This window comes from Salvelinus alpinus, chromosome 14 (genome assembly GCF_045679555.1).
Source record: "Salvelinus alpinus chromosome 14, SLU_Salpinus.1, whole genome shotgun sequence".
Classification (NCBI taxonomy): Eukaryota; Metazoa; Chordata; class Actinopteri; order Salmoniformes; family Salmonidae; genus Salvelinus; species Salvelinus alpinus.
Window position 1 is genome coordinate 30,359,401 of NC_092099.1, and position 12,614 is coordinate 30,372,014.

At 40.6% G+C, this 12,614-nt stretch overlaps 1 protein-coding gene across 1 annotated transcript; it reads right to left on the reverse strand.

The window, feature by feature from the left end:
• Positions 1 to 5,331: 5,331 nt before the first annotated feature.
• LOC139538185 (T-cell surface antigen CD2-like) lies at positions 5,332 to 9,557 on the reverse strand. Its single transcript, XM_071340055.1, has 5 exons — positions 9,461 to 9,557; positions 6,469 to 6,747; positions 6,102 to 6,347; positions 5,871 to 6,023; positions 5,332 to 5,703 (listed from the first exon to the last, which is right to left on the reverse strand). Exons 1-5 carry the CDS (start codon positions 9,510 to 9,512, stop codon positions 5,462 to 5,464), a joined length of 972 nt encoding a protein of 323 aa, XP_071196156.1. The 5' UTR covers positions 9,513 to 9,557; the 3' UTR covers positions 5,332 to 5,461.
• Between the last annotated feature and the right edge of the window lie 3,057 nt (positions 9,558 to 12,614).

The following is a 12,614-nucleotide window of genomic DNA, read 5'->3' on the forward strand; positions in this document are numbered from 1 at the left end:
AATTGTGAAAATTATGATAATGCCCTTTTAGTGTAAAAGCTGTTTGAAAAGATCGCCTCAAATTTCAGCCTGTTTTAGTGGGATGGAGTTCTGGCCTGCCTGGTGACATCACCAAGCATTACCGTTTCTTAATAGACCAATAAGAAAGAGAGTTCCAAGCCTCTCTGCCAATAACAGCTAGTTTTCAGTTTTACCCTCCCCACTCCCAAACAGTCCGAGCTAAATTCTTGCTTGAGAAATTGCTCTTTGCTAAGAATATGTAAATGTTTAACCATTTTCATTTAAAACAATCACAGTAAGTCAGAGGTAGCACCAAAGGTCTGAGGCCTGTAGTTTTTCCTGATCTGGTAACCTAACTAGGTAAAACTTCTGACCTTGTACAGTATGACGTGATTAATCTGTTGTAATAAGGTTTAATATGGGCTACGATGGGGATTAGGTCAGATGGTTCTTAAAAACTCCTGGAAAAACTCCTGGCCTTGGATAGGATGAAAACCCAGTCAAACTGTAGCAGCCTTGTACTTGTTCATATACAGTGCATTCGGAAAGTACTCAGACCCCTTGAATTTGAATTTGTTACGTTACAGCCTTATTCTAAAATTGATTAAATCATTTTTTCTCCTCATCAATCTACACTCAATACCCCATAATGACAAAGCAAAAACAGGCTTTTATAATTTGTAGCAAATTTATAAATAAAAAAAACTGAAATATCATATTTATGTAAGTATTCAGACTCTTTACTCAGTACTTTGTTGAAGCACCTTTGGCAGCGATTACAGCCTCGAATCTTCTAGGGTATGATGCTAAATGCTTGGCACAGCTGTATTTGGGGAGTTTCTCCCATTCTACTCTGCAGATCCTCTCAAGCTCTGTCAGGTTGGATGGGGAGCGTTGCTGCACAGCTATTTTCAGGTCTCTCCAGAGATGTTCGATCGGGTTGAAGTCCGGGCTCTGGCTGGGCCACACAAGGACATTCAGAGACTTGTCGCAAAGCCACTTCTGCTTTGTCTTGGCTGTGTGCTTAGGGTCATTGTCCTGTTGGAAGGTGAACCTTTGCCCCAGTCAGAGGTCCTGCGTGCTCTGGAGTAAGTTTTCATCAAGGACATCTCTGTACTTTTCTCTGTTCATCTTTCCTTCGATCATGACTACTCTCCCAGTCCCTGCTACTGCAATCACATGCTTCACCCTAGGGATGGTGCAAGGTTTCCTCCAGACGTGACGCTTGGCATTCAGGCCAAAGAGTTAAATCTTGGTTTCATCAGACCAGAGAATCTTGTTTCTCATGGTCTGAGAGTCCTTTAGGTACCTTTTGGCAAACTCCAAGTGGGCTGTCATGTGCCTTTTACTGAGGAGTGGCTTCCATCTGGCCACCCTACCATAAAGGCCTGATTGGCGGAGTGCTGCAGAGATGGTTGTTCTTCTGGAAGGTTCTCCCATCTCAACAGAGGAACTCTGGAGCTCTGTCAGAGTGACCAGCCAGTTCTTGGTCAACTCTCGGACCAAGGCCATTCTCCCCCGATTGCCCAGTTTGGCCGGGCGGCCAGCTCTAGGAAGAGTCTTGGTGGTTCCCCAGATCTGTGCCTCGACACAATCCCTTTGACCTCATGGCTTGTTCTTTGCTCTGACATACACTGTCAACTGTGGGACCTTATGTAGAGAGGTGTGTGCCTTTACAAATCATGCCCAATCAATTGAATTTACCACAGGTGGACTCCCCTTCTCTCAATTTCCGCCTGAAGACATACCCTAATCTAACTGCCTGTAGCTCAGGCCCAGAAGCAATGATATGCATATTCTTGGTATCATTTGAAAGGAAACACTCTGAAGTTTGTGGAAATATGAATTGAATGTAGGAGAATATAACACAATAGATCTGGTAGAAGAAAATACAAGGAAATAAACATTTGTTTTCTGTTTTTTATTGTTGTTGCATCATCTTTCAACTGAACAAGAACAGCCAAACATTCAGATAGGATGCTGGGGATAATTTCAATGAAGAACATAAGAGGGCAGCAGTATTTGTGCAAAGTGTCAGACAGATATATTCAGGAATGAGCGAGCTACATGACATTGAGACGTAGTCACCCAGGTGTCCCACACAAGTTGCCCAAATGTACCCAAGTGGCCGAATTGGTACAGTGATACATTTTTATGCAAATAACTATATACAAAATACTAAAATCTTATTCTAACACCCCCCCCCCCAAAAAAAATATATATATTTGAAAATGTGAAGAAAAAAAAAATAACAAGGGTAACTATTGCAATGAAACCAACCATGACTGGATAAACGTACGTTTAGTGTGAATAACTACATTGAATGTTTCGTCGAAAGTTGAAGGAGATGGAATTCACGACACAAGCCGTTTACAAAATGTTTCGTGTTAGGCTTTAAAAATAGATTTTCTCGAAAAAAACAACCATTTATTGTGTAGCTTGGACCTTTTGTATTGCCAAAAGAAGAAGATCTTCAAAGGTAATTGATTTATTTTATTGCTATTTCTGACTTTCGTGACTCATGTGCTTGGATGGAAAATGTTTATTATGGTTTTTTAAGTGGGGCGCTGTCCTCAGATAATCGCATGGTGTGCTTTCGCCGTAAAACCTTTTTGAAATCTGACACAGTGGATGGATTAACAAGAAGTTAAGCTTTATTTTGATGTATAACACTTGTTATTTTATGAATGTTAAATATTTATATTCCTGTAATTTGAATTTCGCGCTCTGCAATTTCACCGGATGTTGTCGAGGTGTGCCGCTAGCGGGACGCCTTTCCCAAACAGGTTTTAATAATTTTGGATTGAAAAAGTATCGAGGGTTAGTAGCCTACAGTACGATCCTGAATCCTGAATCGATCCTGAATAATCAAACCAAACTGTGCAGAAGCAATTTGATGAATTGAAAGAGACATCTGTTACAAAACACAAAAAAGGTTTAACTTCTCACGAGTCACCAACCCTGATCCGGTAGCACCCCCCACCCGCCCCCCCCCCACTGAGTAGCATAGCTAGCATAGCGTCACAAGTAACTTGTAGCATCTAAATATCATTAAATCACAAGTCCAAGACACCAGATGAAAGATACAGGTCTTGTGAATAAAGCCACCATTTCAGATTTTTTAAATGTTTTACAGGGAAGACACAATATGTAAATCTATTAGCTAACCACGTTAGCAAAGGACACGATTTTTTTACTCCCAACAGCTTTTTCCTGCGTCAGTAGCTATCACTAATTCGACTAAATAAAAATATATATAGCCACTAACCAAGAAACAACTTCATAAGATGACAGTCTGATAACATATTTATGGTATAGCATAGTTTTTTTGGGGAAAAATGTGCATTTTTCAGGTATAAATCACAGTTCTACATTGCAGCTGCAATCTGAAATAGTGCTGACCCAGCCAGAACAATTACAGAGACCAACGTCATATAACGAATTACTCATCTTAAAACATTTCAGAAAAATACACAGCGTACAGATATTGAAAGCCCAACATCTGGTGAATCCAAACAATATTTCAGATTTATTAAATGTTTTATAACGAAAACAAAATGTAGCGCTAAATTAGCATAGCTATACCAGGCAGATTCGGCTAGGCGCCCACGGCCAGTTCACATGCACAACAGATATGATATAACATCGTAAATTGGGTCTTACTATGGCTGATCTTTCATCAGAATGTTGATCAAAGTGTCCTTTGTCAAGATGAGTCGTTGGTTCCGTTCAGAATTGTTCCTTTCCCACTCCATTTAGCACAGGTACTGGTCGAGTGGCACGGATCTCTCAAACGTAAATAAAATCAGACAACGGAACACCACAAAACTCCCGAAAAAATTCAAATAATCTGATTAAACTATATTGAAAAAACATACATTACGATGATCTGGTCACATGTATCAAACAAACTTCGAGACGGAGATAGTTTTCATCCATAATGGCCGCACAACAGAAGACAATCGCAGCTACAAGTCGCACGATTTAGACAACCGGAAGTTGTCGGTCACGCCAAAGAATTAGCTCTCATTTCACGTCAGTCCCAGATAAACAAGATATTTTTCCTCTGACGTCCTCTTGACACCCAGAGGAAGGCCAATGAGGTGTGTTTCGGGTCATAGGGGGCACGACCATATATAGGCAGAGCGTTGAAGCTGGCATACACATCTTGCTTTTTTCTTCTTGGTCATGGAAAGTGCTGTCAAATGACTTCTGTATCACTCAGAGACAAAATTGAAACGGTTTTAGAAACTAGAGATTGTTTTCTTTCCAATGGTATTATTTATATGCATATAGTAAGAGCAATAATGGAATAAGAGGCAGTTTAATCTGTAGAGCAAATTATGCTAATGGGAAAATAGCACCCCCTGTATTCTCAAGAAGTTAATGACATTCTATACTGGGTGGTGTTGAAAACGAAAACCATGATATTGAAGTGCCCGAAGTCGGTATGTTTTGTTTATTGGTTGTGTGATGCATTGACACAGAAACCTGTTGGTGGAAAATTTGTTGCATATATTTTATATAATTATAAATATGACATCAAAATGTTGAAAATCTGATTTCCTCCTAACTGATCATTGTCTGCAGCCGGCTCTGACCGTAGTGTAATGAGACAGGCAGGGAGAGTGAACCCTCAACCTTCTGGCCAGTAGCCCTGCGTGGCATTGACTGTCCCCCCAGTAAATTTTGATCTGTCCCTAACTGTACTGTAAGTCGCTCTGGATAGTGTCTGCTTACTGACTAAAATGTTAAAGTGTCTCTCTCTCACACGCTCTCTCAGACACATGCACACACATACTCATTTCTCTCTCTGCACTGCTCACTCCCACTCTTGTCCAAATATGAGTGGCAGTAGTGTAACTGCAGAGCATGCTGTTTATTTGTCTTGCAGCTGTGGTATATATCTCTATATACTGTACATCCAGGGGAATCAGTCTGTTGAGTGCAGTGGTGGGACAGGATGCGGTATGTGTCTGAGGCTGAGCTATGGCCCCAGTTTACTGAACATTGAGTTAGAACAGAAAGCCCCCAGGAACACAAACCACACACACAATACTCAAAATATTACAGACATACAAATCTAGTATTCTATTACAGACAGCAAACACCAGATGAATTAACACTGAGTTTAATTTCTGAAGTATCAAGTACCTTTAATCTTTAAAAACAAACACCTAAAAGTACAGCTCACTGATTATGATGCTATAGATGTTGTAAAACATGCCGTGATAGCTAGTTCTAATGCAATTCTAATAAGGTCAGGTTGGAGGAAGAAAAAGAAGAAGAAGAAGAAGAGGAAGAAGAAGAGAGAGATCTGACACATACACATAAGTGGTGAAGCATTGCTCTTTATTTGTAACTGCTGCAATCAAAGTGTGAACCATTGTGTGACTACAGGGGTTGTTATGGTTAACAAGAATGCAAGCATGCAGGCACACACACACACACCCACACACACCTACACCTCACTCCTGTGGTTCCGGGGTCCTGTCCGCCTGGGAATTGGTATGGGCGGAGCATCATCTGGTTCAGGCTGTGGAGACCTGGGTCGAGGCAGGGGTCTGGAGTTTTGGGTGGCCTGCGACGGAGTTCTGTTTTTCGGCCGGGTTCGGCTCTGGGACTTGTGTGGGTGATGGTGGTGGTGGAGGGATGCTTGACGCGTGGGCTGGGTGAGGGGCGCAAGTCTCATCTCCTCCTCCTCTTCATGGGGAACATCAGGGATTAGGATTCATGGGTAAGGGAGTTAGATGTTGGTAACTACATGTAATGTGAGTAGCCTTCTGTTTTATCATAGATCTTCTTTATCATAGTACTGTTTTATCATCATGTAGATAACTGCTGTGTTTTTATTCATGTGTGTTCAGTACCTTTTATGCGACTAGCGTGCCGCCTGCGGCTCTGGCAGACACACACCAAGGTGATGACGATGAGGATGAGAAGCAGACCACCTCCACCAGCCAGAATCGCCACCATCAGCCATAGCTTCATCCCAAACAAGAGCACTGTAGAGGAAGAATCATCTGCAGAAGAATCATCATCATCAGCATCATCATCATCATCGTCAGAAATTTTTATTTTATTTAGTCTCTCCTACACACCTGTACATTCAGGGTTAACATCGTCACTCTTCTCTTCACTCGCTTTGTTACTCACTGTACACACGTAGCTGTCTACAGGTTTGAGCATTGCCTTGGTTATTGTCAGAGTTTTGTCAGTGGATCCTGGCATTGTTTGTCTGTTATGGCTCCACACCACGTTAACATCCACAGAGTTCCCCACATCGCACCTCAGACTGACAGATGCATCAGTACAGGTGTGTGTCAGACGTGGCTTAGACACAGGCGCTGAGAACACAAAACACACACTGTAATGAGGACATATTTTCCCTAACACTGGCTGTGTGTGTACGTGCATGCTACGTGCGTACATGCATATGTATGCTTTCTGTTTGTGTAGCCTACTTACAGAGCACACACAGGCGAGTTGTTTTGTCTAACACGAGTGTTCCCGTGTTGTCGTAGATGGTGACCTGGTAAGACCCTGTATTATTCAGCTGTAGGTTAATTAGTAACAGAGAACCATTCGGTGTGGTCTGGGGTTTTGGCTCAGTATTCTTCCTGTTGTCGTAAACTATCTTATAGTCATGTGACCACCGTAAGTGAAATGACTGTCCAAGCAACTCCAGGCCATGGTCAATCACCTTGTTCCTCCCAACAGCAGCGTACATAGTACACTCCGCAGCACCTAAACATACAGTGAAATGTACATTTTAACATCAGATACAGCTGGTGATGACTTTTACACTGTTAGAAAAAAAGATGCTAAGTAGAACCATACAGGGTTCTTCGGTTTGCCCCCATAGGGGAACCCTTTTTGGTGCTGGGTAGAACCCTTTGCAGAGGGTTCTATCTAGAACCCTCTATGTAGGATTCTTCAAAGAGCCTTCTGTATATGGTTCTACCTAGAACCATTTTATCATCTAAAGGTACTTTCTAGAACCGTCTATGAAGGGTTATACCGAGAACCCTTTTATCTTTAGAGGGTTCATTCTAGAACCCTATATGAACAGTTCCACCAGCCTTATTACCCTTTAAAATGACATGACATATATAAGGCCTTCTTTGAGGGCCTAGCTATACCCTAATACAGGGGTGTTAGGAATCACCTGGTTTACAGGCCACATCAGGCCTGCAAATCCCACTATGCTGGCTTGCAAAGTGATGTGTAATTCCTATTGGGATCCAGCCAGAGTTAGGATATCCAACAAGTGGAATTGTTAATCACCCACAACCTGCATTCACAATGACTGCCAGGGTAGGGAAATGTTAATCACCCACAACCTGCATTCACAATGACTGACAGGGTAGGGAAATGTTAATCACCCACAACCTGCATTCACAATGACTGCCAGGGTAGGGAAAATGTTAATCACCCACAACCTGCATTCACAATGACTGCCAGGGTAGGGAAATGTTAAATCACCCACAACCTGCATTCACAATGACTGCCAGGGTAGGGAAATGTTAATCACCCACAACCTGCATTCACAATGACTGCCAGGGTAGGGCAATGTTAAATCACCCACAACCTGCTATCACAATGACTGCCAGGGCAGGGAAATGTTAAATCACCCACAACCTGCTATCACAATGACTGCCAGGGTAGGGAATGTTAATCACCCACAACCTGCATTCACAATGACTGCCAGGGGAGGGAAGATTTAGTTGAGACTATCTCAATCATCGAAACGTGAACAACCATCTCAGCAATGGGTGCAATACATCTAATTACTAACAGATTTGATTCGTTTAGAAAACTGTACATTATTTATCTTTGTGTTGCATAAAATGAATCAACCAATCTATACAAAACCCCAGATATTACACTAAAACAAACATTTCTGAAAGTCTCCCTGCAATAAAGCATGCTGGGAAATATTATAATATGGTTCTATGTAGAACCCTTTGCCTTACAAAGAACCCTTGTGAACAAAATAGTTTTTTCCACCTGAGGAACATTGCCAAGGTGTGGCCATTTCCCTCTCAGGCTGATACAGAGAGACTCATCCATGCTTTTATTACAAGCAGGCTTGACTACTGTAATGCACTCCTGTCTTGTCTACCCAGGAAAGCCATTGGTCAACTGCAAAACATACAGAATGCTGTAGCATGCGTACTGACCAAGAACAGACAGAGAGCACACATTACATTGGTTTTATGGTCTCTGCAATGGCTGCCTGTGAGTTTTAGAATTAATTTTAAGAGTATTCTATTGGTTTTTAAATCAATCCATGATTGTGCACCCCAATACATGTCAGACATGCTTTTAAGTTATGTACCCAGGAGGTCCCTCAGGTCCTCTGGCACTGGCCTTCTAACTATCCCAAAGCCTAGGACAAAGAGGCATGGAAAGGCAGCCTTTAGTTACTATGCCACCAGCCTCTGAATTAGACTGCCAGAGAACCTGAGGAGGGCCGAAATCTTAAAACACATATTTTTTAGATCTGCCTTTCCTTAGGGTGCTTTTGAGAAATGTAGTGTTTATTGTTATTATTTCGTTTTTTTATTTGTTGTGTAGTAAATATTTCAGTTTTATTGTCATTGTTTTTATTAGTTTTTTTTCCTGTAAAGCACATTGTGTTGCATTCCATGTCTGAAATGTGCTGTATAAATAAAGCTTTATTTTATTTTACTTGTCTTTCAAAAAGGAGTCTTCTGATCAAAACGGTTCTTGGTAGAACCCTATCCCTCCGCAAAGAACCCATTTAGAACCCTTTTCTTTCTCAGAGTAGTGTCAGAAAACCAGTGAGCCGAAAAAGAGGAAGCTGCATTTGAATTACTAATGAGAAAATAATTACAACTTATACACAGAAAATACTGTAAGTCTACATACTAAAGAAGAGGTTAGTTAGTACAACCCAGAATATATGATATGGCAAATTTAAATTAAGAGGATTGAGAGGGGTGTCGGTAAGAATCATCTTACGAAGCACCATAATTTCTATTGTTTATCTAGGTCAAGCATAGAAGCAGAGATCAACAACAAAAACTGTAGTTTTAATGGAAATATCACAATGACATCAAATAAGTGAAATGGTTATTATTTCATATTATCTTTTTCATTTGATGTGGTCCTGACAAGTAGGCTAAACTGAAAACAGTTAAATCAATTCTTACACACTTTGGTTCTGGTTTTCTCTCCAGTGGATAATGGATCACTGATTAAAAATAAGACCATATCCATGTCTTGTTTTATTTTTACACTTTTTGAAAAGATTTAGAAGGCAAACTAATGATATCTTTGATTTTTAGTTTTACCCAAGGCATCACCCTAACCAAGCCAGGCTAATAGCCTTAAATCCAAGCCATAAAGGGGGACAGAGTGACTTAAACTTCACCATGAACAGAACAATATAGATCAAAATGAAAATATAGTCTGGTTCTAATTCTTAACTCACCTGCAAACCCCAGAGCGAGGAGGATGAGAGATATCAGCATCACCACTGACATTCTCAAGGAGTGATTGCACCTGCTCCAGACTGTGTCTGTGTGTCTGTGAGTGCTCTGTTCATCATATTTCTGAGTGAGGGGACATCCTGTCTGTGTGTGTGTGTGTGTGTGTGTGTGTGTGTGTGTGTGTGTGTGTGTGTGTGTGTGTGTGTGTGTGTGTGTGTGTGTGTGTGTGTGTGTGTGTGTGTGTGTGTGTGTGTGTGTGTGTGTGTGTGTGTGCGTGTGTGTGTGTGTGTGTTTCAGAAATCAGTCTAGAGATCGTAGTTCATTTGAGACCATGGATATGATGGATATGGATATGGATATGATGCAAACATACATTTTAGATTGTTCTGTTATTTAAACATGATCAATCATCATCATGATGTTTTATTTCCTGTTTTACCAAATAAATGCAAAGCCTACCCTATACAGTGTGTCTCCGCCCTTCCAGGATTGTCATCCGTGGGCTTTCAACACCCTTCTGTAGCTAGTTTTGAAGGAAATGGCAGTCCAATGTTTTTTTAAATAATTATCATAAAGTGTTGGGCTTATTGGTAAGTAAGCTATACTTTTGACCAGTTATTGATTTGTAACAAAGTAAATTGTCCATGACATAGACATAGCTTGACACAGACATTGCGCATTGTTTCATGAGCTGGAGCCTCTGCTTAGGCTGGTCCAGTTGAAAATGTGTCATTCAGTAATAACATGTCACATTTCTAGATACACTGTAAAAATAGAAAGACTCAGAACACCATGATTGGGTAATAAAACCATGGAAAGTAACCTGAGATCTGGTGTTTGGAGGGTGTTTAAATGTAAACCCAATGTAAGCGTTATGATACACAGAAAGTGTTTTAAAACAGAATAACAGTACTCTGAAACCCGCAAAGTGGTTCTTCAATCTGAACATTGGTGTTTGAAAACACTTTTTGAGGATTCAGTGCATGTAAAAGGCAGCATCACAACACAAAAAAATTGTGTATCTAATACGAATGGTTAAGACATACACTACCAGTCCAAAGTTTTTGAACACCTGCTCATTCAAGGGTTTTCTTTATTTTTAAAATGTTTTTCTTTATTTTTAAAATGTTCTACATTGTAAAATAATAGTGAAAAACTATGAAATAACACATATGGAATCATGTAGTAACCAAAAAAGTATTAAACAAATCAAAATATATTTTATATTTGAGATTCTTCAAATAGCCACCCTTTGCCTTGATGACAGCTTTGCACACTCTTGGCATTCTCTCAAACAGCTTCACCTGGAATGTGTTTCCAACAGTCTTGAAGGAGTTCCCACATATGCTGAGTACTTGTTGGCTGCTTTTCTTTCACTCTGCGGTCCGACTCATCCCAAACCATCTCAATTTGGTTGAGGTTGGGGGATTGTGGACGCCAGGTCATCTCACACAGCACTCCATCACTCTCCTTATTGGTAAAATAACCCTTACACAGCCTGGAGGTGTGTTGGGTCATTGTCCTGTTGAAAAACAAATGATAGTCCCACTAAGCCCAAACCAGATGGGATGGTGTATCCCTGCAGAATGCTGTGGTAGCCATGCTGGTTAAGTGTGCCCTGAATTCTAAATAAATCGCTGACAGTGTCACCAGCAAAGCACCTCCACACCATAACACCTCCTCCCCCATGCTTTACAGTGGGAAATACACATGTGAAGATCTTCCGTTCACCCATACCGCGTCTCACAAAGACATGGCAGTTGGAAACAAAAATCTCCAATTTGTACTCCAGACCCAAGGACAGATTTCCACCGGTCTAATGTCCCTTGCTCGTGTTTTTTGCCCCAAGCAAGTCTCTTCTTATTATTGGTGTCCTTTAGTGGTGGTTTCTTTGCAGCAATTTGACCATGAAGGCCTGATTCACACAGACTCCTCTGAACAGTTGATGTTGAGATGTGTCTGTTACTTGAACTCTGTGAAGCCTTTATTTGGGCTGCAATTTCTGAGGCTGGTAACTCTAATGAACTTATCCTTCGCAGCAGAGGTAACTCTGGGTCTTCCATTCCTGTGGCAGTCCTCATGAGAGCCTGTTTCATCATAGCGCTTGATAGTTTTTGCGACTGAAAATGTAAAGGTTTTTGACATTTTCCGTTTTGACTGAACTTCATCTTTGCTTATTTGAGCTGTTCTTACCATAATATGGACTTCTATCTTCTGTATGCAACCCCTACCTTGTCACAACACAACTGATTGGCTCAAACACATTAAGAAGGAAAGAAATTCCACAAATTAACTTAAGGCACACCTGTTAATTTGAATGCATTCTGGGTGATTACCTTATGAAGCTGGCTGAGAGAATGCGAAGAGTGTGCAAAGCTGTCATCAAGGCATAGGAATATTACATATTCAACCACTGTAAAATAATAATATTTTGGGGTGAATTGAAATTGACTCAAAACAAAAACAAACAAAGTATACGTAATAAAAAAGAATGCAAGTTGTTTCAATGATTTGCAACACCATCATAGTGTTTAGGAGCTTTAGAGGGAGGAAATGTCTCCAAAAGAGAAGGTATCTAAATATGCACAAAACACAACTAGAAACACCAAACTAGTGTTTTCAACCTTTTCCAGTAGTGCTCCCAGACCCTGGCAAGGTGTTTCACAATAACTGACTAAATGGTGTTACAACACACTATGGAATGTTTCAATAATCCAGCAAAATTAAGGTTTTGTCTCCTTCACATAGGTGGCAGCTCAATTGACACTAGTTTTGGTGTTATACTACAAAGCATACAGTGGGGCAAAAAGGTATTTAGTCAGCCACCAATTGTGCAAGTTCTCCCACTTAAAAAGATGAGAGAGGCCTGTAACTTTCATCATAGGTACACTTCAACTATGACAGACAGAATGAGAAAAAAAATTCCAGAAAATCACATTGTAGGATTTTTAATGAATTTATTTGCACATTATGGTGGAAAATAAGTATACAAAATAGATGGCTTCATAAGGAAGGAAAATTATGTGGATATATTGAAGCAACATCTCAAGACATCAGTCAGGAAGTTAAAGCTTGGCCGCAAATGGGTCTTCCAAATGGACATTGACCCCAAGCATACTTCCAAAGTTGTGGCAAAATGTCTTAAGCACAACAAAG

What these genes read in the sequence shown, in the direction of transcription:
- LOC139538185 (XM_071340055.1), bottom strand. Translation starts at nt 9,512, where the DNA reads ATGTCAGTGGTGATGCTGATATCTCTCATCCTCCTCGCTCTGGGGTTT. An exon ending in CCTCGCTCTGGGGTTTGCAG is followed by an intron (nt 6,748 to 9,460) that starts GTGAGTTAAGAA and finishes CTGTATGTTTAG; the next exon opens with GTGCTGCGGAGTGTACTATG. An exon ending in AACTCGCCTGTGTGTGCTCT is followed by an intron (nt 6,348 to 6,468) that starts GTAAGTAGGCTA and finishes TTGTGTTCTCAG; the next exon opens with CGCCTGTGTCTAAGCCACGT.